Source organism: Periplaneta americana, chromosome 1 (assembly GCF_040183065.1).
Source record: "Periplaneta americana isolate PAMFEO1 chromosome 1, P.americana_PAMFEO1_priV1, whole genome shotgun sequence".
Taxonomy (NCBI): domain Eukaryota; kingdom Metazoa; phylum Arthropoda; class Insecta; order Blattodea; family Blattidae; genus Periplaneta; species Periplaneta americana.
In genome coordinates, this window is record NC_091117.1 from 1,009,616 (window position 1) to 1,033,002 (window position 23,387).

The 23,387-nt window shown below is 37.9% G+C and overlaps 1 protein-coding gene across 2 annotated transcripts in view; it reads right to left on the reverse strand.

Moving 5' to 3' along the window:
* The window catches only part of LOC138697681 (V-type proton ATPase catalytic subunit A), a 33,493-nt gene that overhangs the window by 4,626 nt on the left and 5,480 nt on the right, over positions 1-23,387 (reverse strand). For both annotated transcript variants that reach the window (XM_069823177.1, XM_069823253.1), the window contains exons 3-11: positions 22,375-22,487; positions 17,727-17,954; positions 14,143-14,280; positions 11,876-12,027; positions 10,195-10,336; positions 7,525-7,654; positions 6,429-6,555; positions 5,311-5,559; positions 3,961-4,167 (exon numbers count right to left, since the gene is read on the reverse strand). In XM_069823177.1, coding sequence (XP_069679278.1) covers positions 3,961-4,167; positions 5,311-5,559; positions 6,429-6,555; positions 7,525-7,654; positions 10,195-10,336; positions 11,876-12,027; positions 14,143-14,280; positions 17,727-17,954; positions 22,375-22,487 — 1,486 coding nt within the window. The remainder of the gene's footprint in view (positions 1-3,960; positions 4,168-5,310; positions 5,560-6,428; positions 6,556-7,524; positions 7,655-10,194; positions 10,337-11,875; positions 12,028-14,142; positions 14,281-17,726; positions 17,955-22,374; positions 22,488-23,387) is intronic.

A 23,387-nucleotide genomic window follows, 5' to 3' on the forward strand; every position in this document is an offset into this window, starting at 1 on the left:
ATTCATCATACGCCACAGGAAGACAAAATGGACGAGTGAGGGTACAGTGAAGATCAACTTGAATATAAAATAAATACTAAGTATGGAGAATTGCTCCGAATCAACAGACATAATACGGTTCGTTCTCTCATCGCAGCTTCAATCCGTCAGAATGCTTCCTATGAGGTTTATGAGGAGGTTGGTTGCGTCTCTTCTGATGGCTCTACTAGACGGGCTGATATCATCATAATTGATCGGCAGAAGGATAAGGGTGTCATTCTTGATCCCACAATCCGTTTCGAGATACATGAGCAACAGCCACAAGAGGTGTGTCGTGAAAAACAAGTCATATATGAGCCTTGTTGTCAGCATCTTGGAGCACAATACCACGTCACACATTGGACAGTTTTTGGGCTCATGTTCAGTGCCCGTGGCACGATCCCACGTGAAACTTTAAATCAACTTAAACAATACAAAATTTCTGATGCAACGATTGATGCCATAGGATCTCACGTGTTAAAATCATCCTTAGCTATAATTAGTAATCATTTGTACCCAACAAAATTTTTATTGTAAACGATTTCCTACGTTTTCTTATCTTAATGTTTTTTTCTTTTTCTTTCCAAGTGTCACAAAATTGTTTTGTTTACTTATTATTCTTTATGAATTGATTAGTAGGCCGATCTATCGAACCCTTATTTAGGGCGGCTTTTGTTTATACAAATTATCTATAGTTACTAAATATGCATTTACAATATTAATATAATGATGGACATCACAGCAATGGATTTATCCTACATTAAAAGGGAAAAGAGCAGTCTTGCCTAACTAGTAAGCATCAAATGTTAATTTTTATTCCAGTGTGTGTTACTATGAGGTAAACTCAGATCCTACTTCACCAATTTGGATAATTCTTCCACCAATGGAAAATGTAGTTTCTCTAGATGGACATAGGCTATATGCCATTACTATCTTCAATAAATGAAATTACAGTAATTATAAGGAAAGAGCGTTTGTTAACATTATTTAAGATAACGGTATTCGTTGTTCTTTGGTTTTATTACAAGTATACAGTCCACCTGTCATCAAGTTGTAATAGTAGCGGTTCTGCTGTACCTTTCACTTCTATTACAGAGCTATTTTGCTATGTTAGGCACACTTCCTCATAATGGAGAACCAGATAATCATATACAACATTCATCATGAGAGCCATTACGATGACTCCTGAGTGAATTGAGGACAGAGTTCAAATGAGCCGTAAGGTAGGATTAAAACAGATCCTTACGCACATTACTGGTAATTAATTATTAGTACACACTATGTATTTGTGTGAGCCACGGTAATGTATAGGCCTACTTAATCTTTATTTGGTCCACATAAAATACTTATTTTATACATTTCAGTTTCTTTTTGTCCACAGAACATAATCGTATTTTTGCGAGTTTTATCGTAAAAGGTGAGTATTTCCCCTGAACCTGAACAATACATATGGAGTAACAATCAGTATTTTATCGTTGAGCTCAATGGAGCCGAGTCATTTTACAAAATGTCACAAAATGACATTCCTGCGCTCATCATTTACTCATATTTATTTTCTATGTTTTTTTTTATTTATGTATTACGTTCATTTTCATTTGTTTTCATTACCTAAAAAATGATATACACAGTGAGGCCAACAAAAAAAAAAAAATTATCTTTGTACACAATCCACTCTATATTGACTTTAGTTTAGAGTGATTTATTAAGGATGTATTCAAGATTAATTTAGAAAAATGTTAAACAAATTATCCTTGCATTAAAGACAGATGTTCCTTGAACCAAATGACCGTATTTTAATTATGTGCATATAATAACAATTACAAAATGTGTTAAACGATTTATCCTTGTAACAAAAACGGATGCTTCCTGTACCAAATGTCCATTTCAATTATGTAATTACTTTATAGTTTCATCTCAGCATTATATGACTGAGATGCGAATTGTTAATTGTAGGCCACAGTGATCGAGCATATAAGGACTTGCACACAGTGGGGTTCAGGATGAACAAAAAGCCTCAAGTTGTGCTAAATATGTTAATTATTCAGTATGGAGTATTTGCACCACAGAACTGTTACCCCCACGCATATAACTTTCTCAGTGATCACAGCACGTCTCTAGAGTGGTGTGTTATAATTCTGAAGTTATTTTCATTTTTCTCCCATGTGTTGTGTGGGAGAATATCGAAGCTGAACCTTATTTTGTTGTTTAGTCAACTGTCTGAAGACAGGTCTGAACCTCACAAGTGATACCAAGAAGACGCCACTTATGAGGCAACTAGGCCAGGAGATAATGGGGTAAGGTGGCCAATTCCTTTCTCCCTCCATTGCATACATCGCCGACTAGCTACATATTACACTAGTCAGACTTCAGATGCATACAAACAATTGTTCTTCCTCTGACACATATTGTCAAGTGAGATGTACTGCCTGATAATAGATGTACTGTACATATCAGCCAGAATCTGAATCAGAGGATTTTGTAGTGTAGGCTGGACACGAATAATTTCGGGCAGTTCTAATTGTTAACACTAGGTAGACAGGCCTATTGCCTTTTATATAGCACGCACTTCAAAATACCGAAGTCTTAGTTATTCCGAAATGCTTTAATATGAGTGAGGAAGAACAGGAGATTCATTTACCAACTAACAATGCAATCATTTCAGTAGCTCGACCAAGGGAAACTAACATCGAACACTTTGATCGACTTGCCGATAACAGAGTTCAAACTTACCAGGCGCTGAAGGTTGAGAGAATTAACGAACAACGAGAATGTATTCAGTATGTTAGCTTTGCATTTCATTATGATCAAAATACTGATTATGTCATTTCAATTGTGTTCAAATAGGTAAAATGAATAAACTATGCAATAAATTCAATCCAAAAAAAAGGGATGAGTCACACAGATTCCGTTATGCTGTTGTAAAAGTTGTTCCTCTTGAGATCCAAGAGTCACCCACAACCAATAACAACTTACTTATAGGAGTACATCCGTTATCAACACACTTTTTAAATAATATAAGTCAGTACAACAGCTTACTCCATGTGGCATTGTTTGAAGCAAAAGAAATATATGAAGTCAATTCTACGCCATCATTTAAAGTTCAAGCATAGGCTTATCATTTAATTGGAAGTTTTCTTCCAGCTAAGAGTAAAACCCCTCAGTTCTTACAAATATATTTTCTTTCAGATGCTGACCAATTGTCTGTTAGGTCTAATATAGCATCAAACTTTTAAGTAGAGTTGAATCAACAACTCCAGAAAGTATTGCTTGATAATAACAGTTACATTCATACGCAAATCTAGCTTTTGGTGCGTTCAGCCAAAGATCCTGAGATCGATACCTGGCACCGCAATAATTTTTCCCTTGAAATTATTCAGTTACATTCATAATTTTAAATACAATTATGAAAATAGAAAGAAACGACTTACAACATATAATAAGCTGTTATTCATAAGTACTGGTAATTACAGAGCCATATTTGAAAATATAATAGATTTAAGTCAATAGTATTTATTTCTAACAAGTGCAATGAAGCACATGAGTATGGCTAGTTTTTAATAACCAACTTATTTACAGTGTAAAGTCAACAAACAATTCACATTCTACGTACATTAAACAGGGACTGTTGTTCACAGGAATTCACAATGTCACAGTCTTCATTTACCGTGACAAAAGCACTTTTATGGGCAAAGAACTGGAATTCTAAGAAAAGAAGGAGTGTGGGTAGGCCAAACTCTTTCTTCTATCATGCCAACAACCCTTTACAAATATTAGGAGGTCCAGTTGTGTACTGGACTATAATCCATACATTCAGTTTACAGGCAAACTGGAGCCTTCCTTAGCTATGGGTCCATGCTGCTTAATTTACTAAGATCATAACACATCAATCGAATGTGTTAGCCTTTCAGCTGAACACATGTTCTCTTATTGCAAATCACCCACCTGTTCTGCTGCAGGAAGTCGTCCTTGAGCAGCTTGGCAACCTCGAGTGTGATCTTGTCTGTCTCAGCGAGGGATGCCTTGCCGACAAGCTGCACAATCTCAGACAGATCTTCCTCCTCCTGCAGGATTTCTTTCACCTTCGTTCTCAATGGCACGAACTCGGGGAAATTCTTGTCGTAGAAGTCATCGAGGGCTCGCATGTATTTACTGCAGCAATACAAACAGTTCAGGTCTCAGTCTGCAACTTTCGCACCTTTCCTTAAGCCTCCAGCTATTCTCTGTTTATTTTCCTCTACTGTAACTTCATACCTGCCCCAACAATGAAGATTGGCCCAACTTTCGAAATGTGATTCACTAATGGAAGAAGTCCAATCCAAACACAGCCTATACAGTATTATACAACATGTCCCAAAACAACTGCTCCAATTTTACAATATTCTGTCTCTAGCAATGCAGTAACAGGCAATCTCTCCTAGTTTTGTCGATACCTTACAAATTCTCTGGTCACACATCTAGGAGATATTTCAATGTACATGCCACAGCAACTGTGATGCAACAACAGGTTGTGAACGTAATAAATACTGTCCCTCACAGGGGTTAGGTCTGACAAGTATCAAGCTTTGGACTTTGAAAGAGCTCATTGAGGTGCTCACGCACAATCTTGCTGAAAAATGAGCTCGTCTTCCTCTTCCTTCAGTCACAACAGAATGATGAGCTGCGAAATTCAGGACAAAAAAAGCTCTCTGAGGTTTCGATAGTGTTATTTTCTAACAACAATATTTGTCAGCCATAGCCAGCACATGGGTGCATGGTGGCCTTATACTTCATAAACTAGGAGATATTAGCTGTCTTATCAGATTAACAGCTTACATTCTTTCCAAAATAAAACATTAAAATAGGAGTACTCATTTTGGGATACACTGTCCTTTGAGTTATGAATTAAAGATTAACTACAAACAATTATCAAGAAGAAAGTGGGAAGTTGTTTCTGAGCTAATACAACTTTCTCACTTCAGCCCTTCTTAAAAGACTTCAAATATACAAAATAAAAGTCAGGACAGAAATCGGACAACAGCAAAAAAATAAAAAGTCAATTACGAAACGTTTAACATTACCTAACTGAAATGACTGTAAAATGAAAAAAAAATTTACTTAACAGGTATCACACTAGATGGCACTGACACACTTTTGGAATGAGGAAATTATATAGGCTTACGAGTAAGAACTGAAATTAAGGAATGGACAAATACAAGAACAGATGGACTGACATGTTTCGAGAATGAACAAACACAAGCCATAGAATAAAATAGAGAAAAAACCAGCTGACTAGACTACAGAATGCTGACGTACCTGTAGGAGATGAGCCAGTTGATGGAGGGGAAGTGCTTGCGCTGCGCCAGCTTCTTGTCCAGCCCCCAGAACACCTGCACGATGCCCAGCGTGGCCGACGTGACGGGGTCGGAGAAGTCTCCTCCAGGGGGCGACACTGCACCCACAATGCTCACAGAGCCCTCACGATCAGGGTTGCCCAGGCACTTCACACGCCCTGCACGCTCGTAAAATGAGGCGAGGCGAGCACCCAGGTAGGCGGGGTAGCCACTGCACACAACGGACACTAATCACTTACAGCCCGGGTCACGTCAGACAGACATTCAAGTCTCTTGCATTCATATACCAGTAGTAGTAATAATAATAATAATAATAATAATAATGATAATGGCACCTTGCATTAAGTTGAGAGTGGCTTTGTCACTGAAATGCTGCAAAAAGTAGGGATTACAAATCAATCGCAGTATAGAGACAGAACGCTGGCAAGTGGACAGGATTGTTTCTTTCTTAAGGCCATATTCTCAATAGTAGTTTAAAGTGAGATTAATTTAAATTGCTTGAAATTTAATCCATGGTTTAAACAATGCTCTGTATTTTCAACACTATTTTGAAGGCTGGTAGATCAGTTTGTTGCTAGCAATCGCAAAATTTAAAAAAATAATTTTAATTATAGCTTTACTTTCTCAAGATACTGCACAACAGTAGAGCGGACTGTTGTTAGTGGTGATCCAAGAAATAGTGGAACTTTAGTTAAAATAATAAACTGTATTCTTCAGGTTTCCCTCCCCCACCCCCAGCTAAAGATTTAAAGTGAACGTTTATTATCCACGGAGTTAGCTTCACGAGTTATCTACCTTGGAGAGTTACCACTACCACTACCACCACCACCACCACCAGCACCACCACTACCACCACCACGACCACCACGACCACCACCACCACCACCACCACGACTACTACTACTACTACTACTACTATACGAGAGGCCCTGTTTTAAGACTTCATAAACATTTCCAAAATATGCTCCAAGTGAACAGGCTAACAAAGTGTCCATCACGGGCACCTCACAGCACCGAGGTGCTCACCACCTCCGCTGGCATGTATAAACAGTACAGTAGCTCGTTCCTCATCAAACTTACCTGTCAGCAGGCATTTCTGCCAATCGTCCTGAAATTTCTCTCAAAGCTTCAGCCCAACGTGATGTGGAATCAGCCATCATGGACACGTTGTAACCCATGTCACGGAAGTACTCGGACAAAGTGATGCCTGCAACAAACAAGCAAAGCTTTGCCTCACATTCTACTGGGAACTGCAGACATCACCAAAATTACGCTTAAAATTGAAAGAAACAACAATTTTTTTAATGCTAATGGACAATCAGAGTATGACGCAATGCACCAACGACTTTGTCTCTTTACTGCGAATTGTAAGAACTTCTCCCAAGTTTTCGACCACCAGGACAATTGTGGCATTTCTTACAGAGTATTATGCAGGTTAGGTAACAGTGGCTAGAGGCAGTTAGGGACGACCCTTTGCACGTTGGCCACACTGAAGCCTATTGTGCACCCCAAATTTATGGGATGAGGATAACATGTACCAGCCCACCGGCCACATGTGACCCCTCACCCACTCACCCAAATCTTCCTCTGTGGCTGTGTTGCTTGTCATAAATATGAGAACTAATGTACTATCACCTTCATGTCGTAGTGAGAACTACTGGCCAAGTGATTTCCTGTAGCAAAAGTTGCTCACTGCATTGACTCTGCTTCTCTTATTTTAACACATCCACAAATGAATTGCAAATACAGTTCTAAGCATAAAATGACGTGGTAAAATAAAAAAAAAAACAAAACAAAACAAACTGACGTCGAACAACAGACCTCTCGAATAAGTCTGGCATTTAAACTCTTTGGCAGAAGTGGACCAATATCTGGGTAACCTTCGACTGTTCTTTTACATTTAGCTTGACATCCTTCTGAATGTCAGTATCCTCACTACGTAAGTTTGTGCCACATGGAAGAGCCTTAAGGCATGTGAAGCACTGCAACTATACTGTCCACCTACAGTTCTACTTCCATTTTCAGATAGCTCTGTGCAGATCTATTAAAACTGTAAACTTACATAGTAAAGATAATGATTCCTTTGCTACGGATATGTTCAATGTTTTCTGTAGTTGAAATTTTTAAATTAAATAATTATTGCCCCATGTTCATTTCAGACGTATCGCCCACTGACCTGTGTAAATGGAGGCCTCTCGGGCAGCCACAGGCATGTTCGATGTGTTCGCAACGAGGGCAGTTCGCTTCATGATGGACTCCGTGTTCCCTTCAATCTCCACTGTCAGCTCTGGGAAATCCCGCAATACCTGCACAACAAATCAAAACACAGTGTAACAGGATATAACATACTATTTGCATCATATGTTTAATACTATGCAATGCATGTAAAGTTATGTTTTATTGGTCTGCACTGTAGACATATCAGTGACATGAGGAAATCTGAAAACATTTCATTCTATTTGAATTCCGGTATAATACTCCTGTTACTACACAGAAATATCTGTTGAATTCTACTCACACATGCTATCCAATAGCAGATGGTGAAGACTGGAGCATTACTCATGCACGGAACTACCTGAGCTTTACAAAGTTGTCTTCAGAGAGAAAGCGGATATTGCCGGGCAGAACTACTCGCTAAATTGAATATGTATATCATAGTATATAACGGGCTATTGATATATGGAAGAATTAATCACTTAACGGAATTATTTTGTTATAATGTTTAGCAGTGTTGATGATTTGACTGTTGTTGGTTACTTTCAAAATTTCAAGAGAGTCCTCATGTCGGTGCATACCCATAAGCACCATTTATGTAAACTTTTCTACAACTTTCTTTCCTAGAATATAATACACTATTAATACAGAATCTCCAAGCAATCACTAAAAGAAACGTAAGTTGTACACAGGATTTTTAAACATATTTTAGCTATATAATATCACAGAAAATTACCAAAGTCATAGGATGTTATCTATTGTATATGTAATCTGTGTTTTTTAAACAAGTTAATATGATGTAATGCTTTTACACTGTTTTTAAAAATGTTTAACTGATTTAATTTTATATTATTACGATGTACCAAAGTACATAATATATTTCCACTCATCCATACAAGCCTCCAAACTGTAAATCTTGATTTATGTAAACTGTTATGGAGACATACACCGAATGTGATTTGAATGTAATCGCTTGAACTTAGTGATGGATCGTTCACTCTTTTGAGCTGGTAATGAGCTAGCTCGCTGGTTGTTTCAGCTCCTTCAGCTCACGGCTCGTATCACTACTCCCGCTCTAGAGTAACTAATGGTATTCACTGCATGATCACATGACATCTGCAGTTCATTAGAACTTAGAGAATGTAATAACCTCCGAGAGACTACACTGTATGCCAACAGTGGACGGATATGGAACCAATATTACATGGCTTTCGATCAGCTGATGTGTGGCATGACGTTTACGATTTTCAGCTTCATACAATTGTGCTTGTTATCCTTCTGATTCCTAAATGTCATTAGACTATTACTAAAATGTTATGCAGCCACAACAAAGACACTTGCAAACGAACAGACACTTTTGAACAACTCTCTCTTGAGAGCACAAGCAAACAACCTACCTTTGTATCACACATCACCACTGGACCTGAAGATGACTTAGTAAAGTTGAAAACGTTAGTCCAGATAAAACCACACTATGTCTAACAATTAGATATATTTACGAAGGGTAAGTTATAGACGGATCAATAATAACAAAGTTTATTAATCTTAATAAATAACTTGCCATGTCAATAAAGATCTAGTAAATTCAAGGGGACAGTACATGTTCCAGGATATTACATGCAGGGACAAACAAGGATATTATTCTGGTTCTGAATCTGAATGAACTTAGAATTAACGATACCTCACAACAAAGTTTTGAAGACTAGTGCTGCAATCATTGCTTCAGAATATTAAAAATATCACGTTCCATGTGACGCACAAAACAGTGTAATGGTGTTTGAAAAGTGAATATTACAGTGCTTAATTTAAAAGTACTGATATGTCTGCATTCATTTGCACTTTCATGATAGCCTATGTGAGTATAAAAACCTTCCTCTGTGCAGTTATAGTTAGCGTTCAAAGTTAAGGGGACACTCAACTATATTTTGGAACTTTTTTCCTATTTGACCAATCTTTTTCAAATTTGGAGAAAAAGTTTAATATACACATGGAAAGTAACATGCAAAATCTCAGCTCATTAGATTCAATACTTTTCAAAATAAAAAAATATTTCAATTTTTAATCAATCAATAATTGAAATATCACTTTTAATTATCATTTTTTATTTTTTGGCTTTGTGCATTTGACTGTCACTTCTCAATGTATAGGGGAAGAATTCTGCGAATTGATTTAGTTCTGTCATGTAAATTAGTGTAGAAATTTAATTTTTCATTTCTATGACACTTTTTCTCCAATTTTTAAGTTGAGTGTCCCCTTAAAGTAAAATTTTGTTATTTTTTACTGTCTTGTAATTCGAAATTTTACGAACACATTTCTTACATGAAAAGGTGAAAAAGTCAGTATTTAATTATTTTCATAGTCATATAGGGTGTATTCTTTCCAATCAAAATAAAATTAACGTATTTGTTACAATTTTAAAATTTGGTTCCTTAGTTTAACTTTCCAGAGAATTGTCTATTTGTCAAAATTCAGACTAAAATTAAAGAGTTGACACTGCACGTGTTCCCTGGTAGTGCTAAATGAGTAACAACGGAGACGTAACAGCTCGAAGGAGAATGTTACCAGCCTGATGTCATTGGAGAAGAAGATCAAGTGGTTGCTGCAATGTTTCATGTCTCTTGTGATTACTTACTTCTGACATTTCGTTGCCTCGCTCTCCACAACCTACGTAGATGATGACATCAGAGTTGGAATACTTGGACAATGATTGAGATATGACAGTCTTGCCACAACCGAAAGCACCAGGGATAGCAGTGGTACCACCCTGCACACATCTGTAAGAAAACCATGTAGACTTACTTAAATATTGTAATCATTTGTCGGTAATGAAGTAAAAGGCCGTAACCTTCAGTTTAAAAACTTTTCAGGAGAGCTAAGAAGAGAATTATGTAGATAGTTTATTATATTAATTTTTTATGAATAAGCCACACGACATCACAGTGTGAACTCACTGTCACTGTTAATAAAAATCAAGATTCGGTAAAATGCTAACCCAATACCGAGAGAAGCACAGCATTTTACTAATGTACATAGTAAATGAGTGAGGGTCACAAATTCTAAGAATTGTTACTGGTAATCATACCAAAAATAATTGTCTGAGATTTAAATCCTTTTACATACACACAGAATGGATATTCAAATAGTATGGTGTGAAAATGTCAATGTTTCAATTTTCGTGAATTACGAACTTTTATCTTAACACAGACGAATGAAAAAAAATAAAAATAAAATCTCTCAAGAGAAATTCCCCCTTTCTATGATTGAAACTTGATATAATGAATGTTATATTGTGCGTAAGTGTCTGACAGACAGCACATTTCCCCAAGCCGTCTGAATCTCGAGCTCAGCAAATGAAGAGTTTTCACTATGCTGAAGATGTACAACAGAGCAAGTTTCGATTATCGTCGTTAATTCATTCTACGAAACTAGAATAGTCAGTGAAATTATAAACATAGTTATTAGAACTTTGAAGAAAATTAAATATTCCAAGATATATGACTATCACAAAAATCTAATTTCATGAAAGATTGTTAAATTCATAAATCATTATATTTCTTCAATGATCACACAAACAAGCTAATGGATGGCTGTGAAATTCAATGAACACTGAATGGCGCGCATTGACTGTTGAAATGAACAGCTGATGCTCTTAGATGCCTACATCACAAGGATCGCGGGTCATCCAGCCTAAATGAAACATTTGTGTGATTGTGATTGTGCAACTGTTGGTCATCCAGGAGCAGAGAAATGTCCTGGTAGAAATGACAATCGAATTCAATAGTTGGTACAAACTACAGGTCAACACGATAATCGAGGCCCTTCCAAGTAGGAACGGGAGTATGCAACACTTATATCTCAGAAACTACACAAGCTACAGCTAAGAGGCATTACACCATCGTGCAGAGTACATAATTATGATCAATCACATCCCTTGATGACGTTATCACAGTGTAGCGAGGGGAAACTAAATGGCGCTGACTGCAGCAATGTTGTGTTTTATTAGTGGCTGTAACTTCAGACTGATGGACTTACTTCAATGACCGAAGTGTCATTTCAGAGGGAATGAAGAGTTCTTTAAGGCATAATAGACTGCTGTACAGCAATATTTAAAACAAGCGGATGGTGCGCATGTAAAGTGAAATTTGGCGACAGTATTTTAAATATATCGAAGGCTGTCGTTCAAAATGCCAAGACAAAATAAATGAAAGGGCATCAAGGTGATGGAGGACATCGTGATGAATCGCTTGGAGTGTCTCAACATCGTACAGAGTACAGGGCACGTGCCTGATATCAGTGGCCGTAGCCATACTCACGGGAACAAGGAGTCCAGCACGCGCTGTCCGCACAGCAGGGGGTGGTTGGCGGGCAGCTTCTCAGTCACGGGGCGGGGCTGTCGCACGGGCCACACTTGCAACATCGTGTACTTGGACCGCTCACCGTCGAACTCTGTTTCCAACACCACGTCCTGCAGCATTCAAGTACATAATAGATAGTAAGCATATCATTTCAATTTACAAGGTATGAATATGAAGAAATTTTGCTAATTCTGACCCTCACAGCTTCAAGATAATTGAAGACTAATACATGAATAAGAATGAACTTCTTTTTTAAAACTGACATGATGGAGATTTGATTTGTGTCTTCTAATAGAAGATTAGAAAACATCACCAAGGAAAGAATGCACTCAGCAGCAGGGTGGAAGAAGGCACATAACCAGGTTAAGGAACTGTATCATAGCCTCAGTTCCATTAATATCAGTTCGTGAGCCATGTTTCAGCTGGACAGCACAATGTTGCCATATCAACCTCACACGAGCTCGTACAACTTGCAGCTGTTTCACTATGTGAGAAATGATTATTATATGCAGCTGCCATGGTGGTCTCGTGGCTAGAATGCTGGATTTAAAATCCTGTGGACCCGGGTTCAATCCCCAGTGCACCCCCGATTTATAATTTGTAACACAGGGGTTTGCTCCAGTTCCCCTGTGGCAGCCCAACAAATCTCCATCATCATCTCATATCATCGTGGGTGGCAGTAAACTGGTCTACACAGCTGGATTCAAGTACCCGCTGTTATATTATGTGATCAGATAGCTTATATTGTTCTGGAGTATACAGAGTCTAAAGATAGAACGATGAAAGAGTAATGGAACGGAGAAAAATTCTCTCCGGCACCGGGATTTGAACACGGGTTTTCAGCTTTACGTGCTGATGCTTTACCCGCTAAGCCACACTGGATACCACCCCGGCATCGGACAGAATCGTCTCAGATTAAGCTCCAACTCTTGGGTTCCCTCTAGTGGCCGCCCTCTGCACTACGTCATAGATGTCTATGAACGTTGCACCGAAGTCCACACATGTGCTGAGGTGCACTCGTTATTAGTGACTAGTTGGCCGGGATCCGACGGAATAAGCGCCGTCTTAAATCACGAAGTGATTTACGCATATCATATATATTATTTTAATGTACCGAAGTACATATGATATTTCCATGCAGATATTCTGCATCATCATACGATGAAAGAGTAATGGAACTGAGAAAAATTCTCTCTGGCGCCGGGATTTGAACCCAGGTTTTCAGCTTTACGTGCTGATGCTTTACCCGCTAAGCCACACCGGGTACCACCTATATATATATATATATATATATATATATATATATATATATATATATATCTCTAAAGATGGAAGTTTATAATAAAGTGACACCTGTAACATGTTGGCAGTAGTCTTCATTTGTATTGAAGTGAAGAATTTTAACAGAACTTTGTAATTTGGAGTCATAAAGGACAGCATTGCCAATTACATCTTTAAAACAATTTTGTATAGAAGGAAACTGTGCAACAAATTGGAGGAAGTTTAAAAGACAATTTATTAATTACGTTATGATGCATGGTTTCCAGCAACAATTATTGGAAAAGGGAATACACTGTGGTCACATCAAATAGAAGGGGAAGGGGGAGGAAGTTGTGTAAGAAATGAGTGCCACATTTCACCTAGATCTACTAGAGGTGAGGCTGAGTCCAAGGAAGTAACTGAACAGCCTGATGGCAAGGGAGAGGGACTTGTATTGCACTAGACTACTACAACAAGCAGAAGGCAGATACATATTGTATAATTTTAAAACACATGTACACGAAAAACGTGTAACCAAAGCAATTAATATGGGAAGTATAGGAATTTTGCTAAGACTTCAGAAAATAAAAGTAGAGTATAAGTGTGAAAGCTGCATAAAAGTACCTAATTTTAACTGCAGTAATTCTATGTCCTCACAAATCTGTACTTGAGAAAAGTTATCAATATGCCAATGTAATATATATACACACATATAAAAAAGCAACTCTCTTACAATATGATGTAAGAAGCTATGTAACCATCTACTTTGCATATTGTAACGTAAAATGTACATTTAAATTTTTAATCTTCCCCAGAGGTGTTTGTACAGTCGTCTACGGTTGCTACTTCTCCACATGAGATATCTGAGCATGGCAGCATACCTAATAAGAGGACAAAATTCTCGACACTATGAGGTTCATGGGTTCAAACCCAGCCCAAGGTAAAATCTATTAGCCACAACTCACGTCCACTGTGTAGTTGCCGGGTGCTGCGATGTATGTGACGGTGCCCTTGGCCCGGGGTGGCAGCAGCAGCTTGTGCTTCACCAGGGTGTTCTCATGCACGATCCCGTACAGATCTCCCCCAGTGATGTGGCTGCCAACCTGAAACAAATACATTCCTTTTGAAATTCACTTTATTTCTCTCGTCACCAACGCGGAGTCCTTGAGTCCTCCAACTACTGCTCTTTCTAAAAGAAATAAATAAAAATCAGTTAAATAATTAGTATGGGGCAGCAGCTAAATAAGGTGGATGTGGCCGCAAATTACATTTTAATTCATCAATTATCCACTGCTGTGAAATAATGGTTAACATGTCTGATTCTGAAATGAGCAGGCCCATGCTCGAATCCTGGTTGGGGGAGTTTGACCCTCAACCAACCGAAGGAGAATTCCTGGATAACTTTCGGTGGTCCTCGGACTCTTTCCCTTCATTAAAATTCAACTTCAACTATCATCCAGCTTCAGAATACAAGCAAGACTCAGGTGTTGTATGGCTGAATCGATAGAGGGTCCCAAATTGTGAATCAGGATACCTACAGCAACATGAATTGTAGGAAGCTGTACAATTACCAGGGGGATGGAGTGTTGCAGAATGCAGTCCTGAGGATTTCTCCATAATAAGAACAATGAACTTCACACGTACCCTGCCCTTGTGTCATGTCCTGGAGGCATCAGCCTAGCATGGGACAGTCACCGATTATTATTCATTCAACACGATCACTAAGCAATCACTGCTCAGCCATTCCACGTGGACGGGTGTGACATTTGCATAACATTTGTAAGTAGTTTACAGACCCCCGATTTTTTGCAGTGCATGCTACAAGTCTCATATCCGAATAACAGTGTAATGCATTAAACCTTGCACCTACTGTGTAATTATTGTCGCAGAATTCTAACTATACTTAAGATAGCAGCATCGTAAATGTCCGAGGACTGGTGTGACAAAAATATGCACTCTAATGAAAACAAGAAAACTCTGTGAACTTAATAAAACAAATATCTTGAGAATTTTCGTACTAAACGTTATTTAATGTTATACATGTTTCCTATAATAATTGCATATTTATGCCTGGATCATAACATTTTAAAAATAATTATGCACAGGACAGGCGTGACAGTTTTCAGGTGGACGGGTGTAACACTGCGAAGTTATATTTGGCTTATGTGTTGTATATCAAAATAATTAAAATTTAAACCTAAAAATGATCCATATGATTTTAGGGAGCATTAAATTAAATAGTAGTAATTATAATAACATATTTTAACATTACAACAAACATAAACATAGAAATCAACTTAGCTCTAAGATTGTTCAAGAACATCAATACTTCTATAAAATACATTATAGATCTTGTTTCCTGTAACCTTTATAGTTGGTTCTGGAAGAATACCTATCAATTATTCATATCAAACATAAGATATATCATTTTAATCGATTCTGAAAATGTGAGTGTTTTCTCAAGCACATAATTTTAACTTCACCATCTTCTTCAGCTGCCAGAACCTCGTTCCAAGATTTCTTCCTTTTCTTGAACGCTGTACTTGGAACATCTGGATTTGCTTCCCAAAGTTTTTCAATAACTGCCTGTTTTTTACTTGGGCTTGTAGGAAGCGCCTTCTTCACTCTTTTAACTGCCTGCACACACTTGTAAGAACCAAGCTCAGGAGTTCCATTTCCAGCCTGTGCCTGCTGCTCTCTTCAGCATCCTTACGTCCACAGGCCTTCAGTTTGTTCATGTCTGCTGGTCAACATTTTTTGCATTTGCTCACCTCTTCCTATCTCTCTCTCCTTTCCTTTAACAAGGAAACTTTTTTGGTTTTTTCATTTTCATTCAGTTTTTCTCCAATTTTGTTTTGATGTTCTCCACTTTTCTGTATTCATATACGAAGAATAATAATAAGAAGGAAACCATTTGAAATGCCTTATGTCTTGGAGCAAGAACAAAATTCATTCATATTTTTTAAAAACTATTCTTATTTGTGAGAATGAGCCTATATGACATGAACACAGAAGTCTCCTATAATTCACTTTTCCACAGGTAATAGTAACAACCTCAGTCATACTCTTAGGACGGGTGTGATAGACATTATCTAGAGCTTCATTATGTCTTAATTCTGAAATATTCAGATTGTATTGACCAGTGACGTAAACTTTTATTTCTTTTATAGTTTCTTATTAATAAATAAAATAAACTTCAGAGTAATTTTTGAGACAGGTGTGACACGCACAACTGTTACCATTAATGTAATTAAAACTCGCTATCTACCTCACCTGCTTTTAGAATGAATTCCTAAAATGAGAAAGGAAACTACTGTTGTAGTTAAGATGACACCAAATCAGCTGATTGATGAAAAGAAGGAACAATTCAAGGACTCTCAACATAGATCATTTTTGAAGTTCAGCATATAGACACAAATACAGTGAATTAAGTTGCTGAACTTATTTCTACTGTAAAATATAAATAATAAGGATTTAATTATTAGTCTCCAGAAAGAAATACTAAACTTTAAAAAATAATGTCCAGGCTCAGTTTAGCTGTGCTGCTTCATCCGATGAACACTTCTGTTCTTTCAATGTGATATGTCACAATCCGAGGAGACTAGACATGGTGAATATAGAGATGGTGAATCAACGTCATCAGTTTTGTACAATGCAATCAGGGACTTGTGTGTCTTGCAAGAACAGCACTTCCTGGCAAATCTTACACAACATTTCTCCAAAGTTTAGTTATTATTATTCGGATGCAGTGCGTTACAATCTTGAATGACAACAATGACCTCTGGTCAAACGAAGTTTCGTTAACAATGAAGAATAATATGTTCCTTCCAGTTCACAATAAACCAAGAACTGACGTGAGGACATACCCTGTTCATATCTGAATGCGACATTTCTTTGGCCGAAGAGCAACAGAGTGTTTCCATTCATCTGATTATTCTTCTGTTTTGGATCATTATGATGGTCCATGTTTCATCCGCAGTTATAATACCATCAAAAAAGTTAAAAGAATCCTCTTCAAAATGGCAGCAAAACAACATGGAAATTGTCCACCGCGTCATTTCTGGTCAGCATTCAGGCATTTAGGAATTCATTTAGCAAATAATTTCCTCATACTCAAATCATAATGTACGACGAGAAAGACATGTTCACAGGAAAGCCTCTGTCATATGTTGAGTCCAAATTCCTCAATCCTCCAAAATCATATTATACATAACATCCAACATGATGTTCGTATCTGATCTCCGTTCATCCTCTTAAATTCCGCAACTCAAGTTTTCATGATGGCGTACAAAGGACAATGACCCCTAATATATCCACCATATCTGTATAAATTTCCTTCTCAGATAATCCTTTACCTCTCCCCCACCCAAAAAAGTACTTTATCATTGACTAGACACACTATTTTTTATCGAAACTGAAATTTTTATTTGAAATAATTCCTTTAAAAATTCACAATATTGAATAGGCTAAACTTTTTATCACTAAACATGGAGTAACCAACAACATACCTACTGTTTTCGTTCTTCTTCATAATATTTCCATGCCTTACCTTTATGTTGAAAGGGGCGAAGTCCCACTGCACCGTGCGGCTGAGTGCGGGCACGTTCACGCCCTTGGGGATGTAGATGCTCTGTGTCAGTTCATTGATGTCCTTCAAGGGACGCTGGATGCCATCAAAGATACTGCCCAGAATCCCCGGGCCCAGTTCTACAGACAGGGGCTTGCCTGTTCGCAGCACCGGGTCGCCCACAGTCACGCCCGATGTCTCCTCGTACACCTGCAACAGTTATGATTGTGATTCCAAGTTCGTTTCTGCAGAATTCTCCATTCCTATGCATCTTGTGCACTAGCGAAGGCTTGGTAATATCACCGCAACTATTACGTCTGTTTCTTTCTTTACACTCTTTTCATTGTCATAGGAAATATTTCACTCCAAATATGTGGACGTGTTGATCTGTTACACCATAACGTTTCTAATACTTATGTATCGTTATCTGCATTTGAAAGCCAGGTCTTAGCCTTTGTAATTAAATTTCAAACTAGTATTTTCAGTCTGCAAAACAAATGGTATCTTAGTTTGGTATTTATATTTATGGCAATATAGTATCTGTAGACAAGTAAAGGTACGATCACACGTCGCTACTTTTGCAGCGCTGCAGTACAAAAAACTGCGCAACTCTTGTACTGCGACGTGTGAACAACGGTGCAACCCGAAAAGTAGCGGCTGCCGAACCTGCTGCCCGCTACTTTTCCATGCTGCGCGCAACTTAAAAGTAGCGACGTGTGAACAGGGTTCTCAGGGTTGCAGCCGCAGCATTTTTGATATCGGTTTTGTTGAAACTTTTGCTGCGGTTGCAACCAGTGTTACCACCCAAATGTGTCAATGATACTTTTATTGTTTGGATATATTTTAATGTTAAATGTGATGAAAATAAATTATTTGTAACAGTTATTAAATACACAACACAGTCTGAACATAATTGGTGATGACATAATTATTTTTTAAATTTTCCGTAGCGTAGTTCCAAACAGGAGGGTTGCCAACATTGATTACGTGAATATACTGTTGGTTATCATTTAAGTATACAGGCGTTTTTAAAAGCTTTATAGTAAAAATAATGTCAATTTCTGAATACTAGATACGACAGAAAAGCAAATAATAGATAAGGAAGCTTTCGCATGAGTGTCTTAATAATGCGAACATAACCACAAAATGTATATTGAGAAGTCAACACGGAGATGGAAACCTGCAGCATGACTGCGGCTGCGCCTTGCATGTGAACAGACTCGCAACCTCCAGTTGCAACTTTTGCAGCACTCAGGTTGCGCAGCACGAAAAGTAGCGTGCAGCGCGCTACTTTTGGCTTACGTGTGAATACGACACGCAACTTTTGCAGCTGCAGTATAAAAGTAGCGCTGCAAAAGTAGCGACGTGTGACCGTACCTTAATCATGATATCTACGTGAATTGTGAACAACAATGTTGGAATAGCGCAGCCATGCAAAACTCCCTTATGAAGATGAAAGAGTGATAAAATGGAGAAAAATTCTCTCCGGCACCGGAATTTGAATCTGGGTTTTCAGCTCTACGTGCTCATGCTTTATCCACTAAGCCACATCGGATACCCAACCCAGTGTCGGACAGACTCGTCTCAGTTCAAGTTCCAACTCTTGGGTTCCCTCTAGTGGCCACCCTCTGCACTACGTCATACATGTCTATGTCTAGTGTGTTGAGGTGCACTCGTTATGAGTGACTAGTTGGCCGGGATCCGACGGAATAAGAGCAGTCTTAAATCACGAAGTGATTTACACATGAATTTTTCTCCGTTCCATTACTCTTTCATCGTATGATGACGCAGAATATCTGCATGGAAATATCATATGTACATCGGTACATTAAAATAATATATATCCCTTATGAAGGTTAAATTTTAAATTCTAACAGCTGTACTTTCAAACTCCATACATGTACTAGACCCCAGACTCATACGCACACACTTTGACACGGAAATTGGTTGCTGTTCAGAGACCAAGTCCCATCTCAGAATAGCTTGGGAATCGTGTGTGTTGCGTGCATTTTATAGAGAGAGATTGGAAGCCCGATCTTTGTAACCAAAAGAAAAGCTCTATTGCTCCATAAAGGCTTCGTAGGGAATATGTCGTTCGTGACGTACAGATACATCGCTGTTACAACTTGATTACATCCTCGGACCTCGATGCTCAATATTTCCACGTGCTAACCCGAACAACACTTAGACAAATTCTCACTACAGGAGAGCGACCACTTTCCATGTCAAAGAGTGTACAGAAAGTTAATATTTTTACTCAGTATAGTTTATAACCATACAAGTCTTGTCCACACATATTTTGTCATTCAGTCTTTAACGCTACTTACACATCAGCATGTGACTCACAAGAGGCATTGTGTATTGTGAGCCAGACTTGCCACCACAATACTCATGGCCGAGTGCATCATCTCGGTTAGGACTATTTAATAGATATTAGTTATCACGTATTATGTTGTTTTTCTGTAGCACCAAGCTCGGTTACGAGTTAAGCCACGCTAACCATGAGAATTTACTAACCAATCGAGTGCGAGCAGTTAAGCAGCTAACCGTGGCAGTGAAACCAAGTGTAGTCTGATGATAGAGAGTTTCTGCAATAATGTGTTTCATGATATGGTCTAATCAGTCTAGTACATAGTCACGAAGCTCAATACATAGGGAATATGCATTCAATGACAGTTGAACTTAGCCATTAGGACCACTACTAACGCCTCATCAGAGACAATGCGAAATAGTACCGGCACAGTCTATTGTTTCCAGTACTCACGATTGCTAACTGCTTGGAGCGCTGTATTGCGAAAATGCAAAAAAAAAAAATCACCTCAAGCTTCGTGACTGTGGTATAATCTAAAGCTACGGTGACTGCAATAACCTTATACAGTATGAGAGAGTTTTTTACCAAGTTATGAGTGATTGGATATGGTAAAGGCAAAAATAATAACTGCGTCAGATCGTAGCATTGAAGGATATGATATTAAATAATGTTGACAGAAAAAGAATCATTCAGGAACGAGGCTTTCCGAAGCCTAGTGATAAAAACATTGACAAATAATATTTGAGGTTATATTCACATAAACATCTATGCTTAAAGTCAGCATTGCCAAGTTAGCAACTTTTAATTATTTTTCGGAGAATTTCTTATAACTTTTCTATTGCTTAAATAGGGACCTTTGGAGAAGACGAGACCTAGATGGGAGGATACTATTAAAATGGATTTGAGGGACATGGGATATGACGGTAGAGACTATTAATCTTGCTCAGGATAGGGACCAATGGCGGCAATGAACCTCCGGGTTCCTTAAAAGCCATAAGTAAGTATTGCTTAAATAGGGATTTAGTGATTTTTCAGGATCCTCTAGCGACAAAAATAAAACTTTATCCATTGATAATAAGGAATCTAGTGACATCTGAACTATGTATGGGTTGACGATTTTCCACACACTTCCTCTTTAAAGATTAATAGCCTGTATTCAAATTATTGTAGGTTTTTCTGTACTTAACGCATGAGAAATAAGCAGATATAAAAATGTTGCTACATCACATACAAAACATAGGAGAAAATCGTACGTATTTTTAATTAACTTACCTGGCACATCGAAAAATTCAAGCGACGTTTTCTTCCATCAATCTTCTTTTTGTCTCATTGTCAAGCCATCAGTTTGTTTATTTTCTATTATGCCTTTATAATATTTCTCAATAAGATCGAGTAAAAATTAATTTTTGTATGAGCTGAAATTTGGTGCTCTCTCTCTTTTCATTTATTTCAAAGAATTATAAATAGAAAACAGGCCTACATTTATATGTACACAGATAAATACAAATTGCAACACCGCTTCGAAAAATCAACTAGTCACTGCCTCCTGAATACTATGAAGAATTTCTCTGGAGAGAAATAATGACGAAATAAATCCGCGGAAAGTAGCCATGGTTTCGTAACCAAGTAAGTTGATGATGCATCAGTTTATTTTCTTATTAGTTAACCATGAGTATCTAATCGTGGATTCTAACACAGACTGGTGCACTCAGCCATCAGTGTCATTGTCAACTTTCATTACAAATAAATCCGGGCTCCATTATCCACAAAGATCTGTGGAGTCGTGAATATGCACTGCTAGGGTTTCCTGCAGCTCAAAGTGGGACGACAACATACACTAGAGGTCTAGTTGAGAATTCTGATTATGGCATTAATTGGGCCAAGATCAAAAAGTTTGTTTAAAAGCCACGAACTTAATGTGATGCAGCACATCAGCTTGCTGCTCCCAGAGGAAGCCTCGTTTTATTTAATTTTTTGCATTCGAAAAATGTATCACTTATGGTTGGGTTTGAATTTTGAATATTTGGCATGATGGACATCAGACATACAACTAAAAACAAGAGTAGAATGTTGGGCAACACATAGAGACATTCGGAAATAGTACAACAAATTATGATAGCACATTGCTATTAGTCAAGGGTCAAGGAGGTCTAACATGTAATATGGTTAAGCAAATACATTTATTCTTATGGACACTGCACAATCCAACAACCATAAATGAACTTCCTGTATATACACCAGTAAAACTTTGGAAAGTTCCAAAATACTTCTGCAAGATGTCGACTTATTTCCAGATGTCAACGAGTTGCACATACTGACCTGAATAGTGGCCATGTCACCCTCAAGTCTGATGATTTCACCAACCAATTCGAAGTAACCCACTCGCACCAGTTCATACATGGCAGATCCGGACATTCGTTCTGCAGTAACCACTGTTAAAACAACGAAGTGACGTATTAATACAACGACATGTCTGCAACACAATACCCATAATATGCAACACTTGAGAAAGATATGGCACACACTTATTTGAGGAGAATTAATATGAACAAGGAATGGAATACGAGAAGCACCGAAGACAGAAATATATGTCACAACACAGTTCATGTAAAAACAAAAGAAAGGGAAATCATAAAAAAAAAACCTGTCGTTTCTGACAACTTTACTTTAAGGATAGGAAGGGCACCTCAGCCTGATCCTTATTGTGCTGACCACGTCTGTTCTGTGAATGACAGCCAAGTTCTAGTGCACAACGCACCGTGAACTTAGCCCAGGCTATGGTAACGATGATTATGACATGTGAATAAATCATGGCGAAATGAGTCCGAGTCCAACGGCGAAAGTTACCCGGTAATTCTGCTTCAATTGGTTGAGGGATAATCTCAGGAAAACCCCAACCAGGATTTAAACCTGGGCCCGCATGTTTCACAGTCAGACATGCCAACCATTACTCCACAACCACTACAATTCGAAGTCAACTCTAAATATGTTTACATACGCACAAAGAGGTACACATCAGAAGGTGTGAACTGCGTATTCCAACACATCTAAGCTATTAGGTACAGATGGTCAGTAATTTTTCCGAAAACTGATTGTAAAATTTCTTAACTGCATATCACTAGCTAAAAAAATGACTCAAGATTTGTACAGATTGAGTTCCTGATCTGCATGCATGTACACTATACTTCGAGTATCCAGGCTACACTGCTTCTAATAATTCACATAGTTTGACTCAAATCATTTTTAGGTTGTTATAACCAAGAATTGTGCTAAAATATAATTATTCAATACACAAATGAAATACTTTATTACAGTTTTTGAAATTATAAGAG